Source organism: Selaginella moellendorffii, unplaced genomic scaffold (assembly GCF_000143415.4).
Source record: "Selaginella moellendorffii unplaced genomic scaffold, v1.0 SELMOscaffold_22, whole genome shotgun sequence".
NCBI classification, from domain to species: Eukaryota; Viridiplantae; Streptophyta; class Lycopodiopsida; order Selaginellales; family Selaginellaceae; genus Selaginella; species Selaginella moellendorffii.
Genome location: NW_003314283.1, coordinates 865,801 through 869,593, shown reverse-complemented (window position 1 = coordinate 869,593; position 3,793 = coordinate 865,801). Strand labels below are relative to the sequence as shown.

Here is a 3,793-nt window from a genome sequence, read left to right as displayed (position 1 = left end):
ATTTTGCGCGTGGATGCTTTTGACATTGGTCTTGGAGGTGTGTTGATGCAAGAGAGCTCGAGTGTGCCTGGTCAGCGCCATCCCATTGCATACATAAGCCGTACATTATAACCAGCGGAGATGAACTACTCCACGACGGAGAAGGAGTGTTTAGCAGCAGTCTAGGGTTTCGAGAAATTTCATGCATATCTACATGATTCTCAGACGTTACTTGAAGGTGACCATGCTACTGTTACTTCATTATTGAAGCGGAAGAACCTGGTTGGTCGTACGGCTCGATGGGCTTTGAAGCTTCAGATATATGATTTCAATGTTGTTCATCGCCCAAGGAGTTCTATGGCTGATGCTGATGCCCTTTCTCGAGCTCCTCTTCCTTCTCCACTCACTTCTTATGTTTCTGACGAACCTGTTATTCCAGCATCTGTGGATTTTCTAGATGAGGATTCTGTGCCGTTGGCGGTTGCTGTCCTTGACGTTCAGTGTCCACAGAGCGCAGAGCAAGATCTACCTTCTCTTGATGAGGTTCACGAGGCTCAAAAGATTGAGCCGTGGATTCGAAAGCTTCGAGATGGGTTTGAGAATCCTACATCACTTGCTGATGACTTGCCTTTCCAGCATTTACATTCTCAATATCGCCTTGAAGATGGCATTCTTTATTTTGTGGGGACGGATCTTGATGATCACTTATGGCCGGTGGTGCCTTCGGTGTTTATTCCGCGGTTTCTCCATGCCTACCATGATTCTCCTGTTCTAGGTGGGCATATGGGACATCGTCATGTCACTGAGAAGTTGTGCAGGTCTTTCTATTGGCCAGAGATGCGACGTGATATTATCCGGTATGTGCATAACTGCATTTGGTGCCAAGCTCGTAATACTCCCCCTTGTGCTGCAAAAGGACGGTTGGAGTCAATTGCGGTTTCCCGTCCATTTGAGTTAGTGGCTTTTGATCTTATGGGACCTTTTCCACGGTCGACTGCTGGTAATGAGTATGTTATTATTGCTTCTAACTACTTGACTCGTTGGGTGGAAGTTGGTGCTCTTGTTAGCCCCTTTGCAACTGTTGTTGGATACTTCCTCCTCAATCAAGTGGTATTCCAGCATTCTTGTCCAGAGCGGATTCTTTCGAATAATGGTCCTGCATTTATGGCTGAGGCATTTCATGTTTTGACGTCTCGATTGGGGATATGCCACACTTTCACAAGTGTTTATCATCCACAATCAGACAGTCTGGTGGAACAATTTGTTCGGACATTCAAAGGGATGATTGCGAAATATGTGAACTTTCAACATTCAGATTGGGATGGTTATTTGTTGTCTCTTCGGTATGCATATGTTACAGGGGTGCAGAGTTCTGTTAGTGCTTCACTATATAAACTCCTATATGGTCATGATCCAATATTACTAATGGAACTAGGTTTACCTTCGCGATTGCCACAAGCTGCTGATGCTAGATCATGGGATCAGTATTTGACGAGCATTCTTCCACTTGTCCGAGCAAAGTCTGCCGAACACTTAGGCCGCATACAAATGGGACAACAACGACGCTACAACTCCCATCATCGTCCACCTGCGGAGTACAAAGTGGATGATTTAGTGTTAGTCCGTTTTCCCCATTTTACGGTACGTGGTTTATCTAAGGGGCTTCTTGCGCAATGGAAAGGACCGTATTGGAGTTTATGAGGTTCGGCATGACGTTCAGCAGGCCGATCGTTCAGAGATTGTGCATGTGCAACAGCTGAAACACTTCATACAAAGGGATCAGGAGGAGTTAATACCACCTACAGATCTACCGATGCCTCCTCCTAACGTTCCTCCAGATCCCAGCCCATCTTCTAGAGAACCCTGATGATTATCCCGAGAGGAGGGGGGCCAAGTGTACGGTTACAATGCTATATATTAATATTAGCGTAGCGGGATTTTGGTAGCCATCGGATTGGTTTCAATCTGGACCACTTGCTTTTGTATATAAGTTAGGGTTTTTGGGTTAATTGATATGCACATTTTTGTATTCCCTTTCTATATTCCAAGCACTCACAGTGCAAATTGAATTATAATAAATAATATCTTTTAAAAACAAAAAAAGTATAACCACTGTTTTTAATAAAATAATATTATAATAATAAAAATAATAATTTGCTACACTTTGCATGTAGCAACGGTTGTTTTTCTTAATAGTAATTTTATTCTTACTTCTTAATCCAATTGATCAAACAAAAGTTTATAATTATAAACGTGTTTATATTTATAAACACAAGATTAATCTTATTCCATATCAACCATTAGATGGTAGAATAAAAACGAATATACTAGAAAGTGTTTAAGAAAGTTTATAAATTTTAAACATGTTTATAAATTATTAATACAAAATTAATTTAAATAAATAACAACTATTAGATGGTAAAATATCTTAGAATATCCAAACATATTTTAAGTATAGTCATTACCATCTTGAGCAAACCAAATAAGAATTATGTAAGCTACAAATTAATCAATAATAATACTAAATATTATTTAGTATTAATATAATTTAAAGAAATTAGTGGCTAGCGTTCTTGCACTGCTTGTGACGCACTGTTATAGCGTGGAAGCAATGGTGTGCGCTAGCAACATTTAACGAATGTAGGTGGATCGGGGAGTCATCCATGATGAGAAAGAAGAGCAACGTTGATGCCTTGGCATACTCGACCGATGCTCGCCCTCGCTTCTCCAGGATCTCGTCCACTGCCCCGGCTCTCCCTGCCGCCAGCGCTGCCTGATAGATTATCTCCGCCGCATCTGGCAGCGCCTGATCCGAGCTCCTGTCGAGATTCGCCGCTACGGCCTCGGCTTCGTCCAGGGCGGCCGAGAAATCCTCCAAGAGCTGGGGCGTGGTGGCAATGCTCAAGGCGCGCTTGAGCGATCCAAGCGCGGCGAGGCAGAGCGAGAGGGATTCAAGCTTCTTACTGTCTTGTAGCTTGAATCTTGCCACTTCGCCGAGCAATTTGGCGCAGATTCGCAGGGTTTCGCTGCGCTCCAGATCTTCCTTGCTCGAATTCTTGCTCGGTGGATGCGCACGCGGCGGCGGCGGTGCTGGCTTTGGAATCGGGTAGTGAGGATGCTTGTTCTTTGAAGAGCTGGGGCTAGACACCATCACATACTCTCTGGCAATCCTCTCTTCAATCGAGTCCATCAGTGGATTCCTCCCTCTCACAGGCCGCTGGCGATCCCCGGGGATCGTCTCCAGTGGCCTTGGCGCTTGGTGTAACATCGCAACGCTGTCGGCTTTCTCTTGATCGCAAACCAGTGCAGCTTTGCTCGATCCTCGCAGGAACTTGTGATTGAAGAACTCCTCAAAAGATATCCTCTCCAAGGGATTCTTCCTCAGCAGCCCCTCGCAAAGATCGCGGCAATCCGGATCCCAGCAATCCTCTCCTCGAAACTGGACCTTGTTCCCGAGCTTGCAGACGAGATCTTCGCTACTGCAGGCCTCGAATGGCCTCCGCCCAGTGATCATCTGGTAGAGCATCACCCCGACGCTCCAGAGATCGGCCTTGGCGTCATACTTGTTGTGCGAGATCACTTCCGGGGCCATGTAGAGATACGTTCCACACATCGTTTGCGCCATTCCTTTGGAGCTTCCTCGCCAGCCCAAAATCCGTGAGCTTCACCACGATGGCTTCTCCCTCTGGATCTGACCCCGGCGCGACCTTGTTCTTGAGCAGGAGATTGTGGGGCTTGAGGTCCCGGTGGATCAAGTTCATCCTCCGGAGCTCTTGGAGCGCCGCTGCTAGCTGGAGCATGATCGTCCTCGCGA

General features: G+C 45.7%; 1 protein-coding gene across 1 annotated transcript; it reads right to left on the bottom strand.

Annotated features, from left to right (window-relative positions):
• Positions 1-2,536: 2,536 nt before the first annotated feature.
• LOC112347497 (serine/threonine-protein kinase ATG1b-like) lies at positions 2,537-3,505 on the bottom strand. Its single transcript, XM_024678438.1, has one exon. The coding sequence runs from the start codon at positions 3,503-3,505 to the stop codon at positions 2,537-2,539; it is 969 nt and encodes a 322-aa protein (XP_024534206.1).
• Positions 3,506-3,793: the final 288 nt, after the last annotated feature.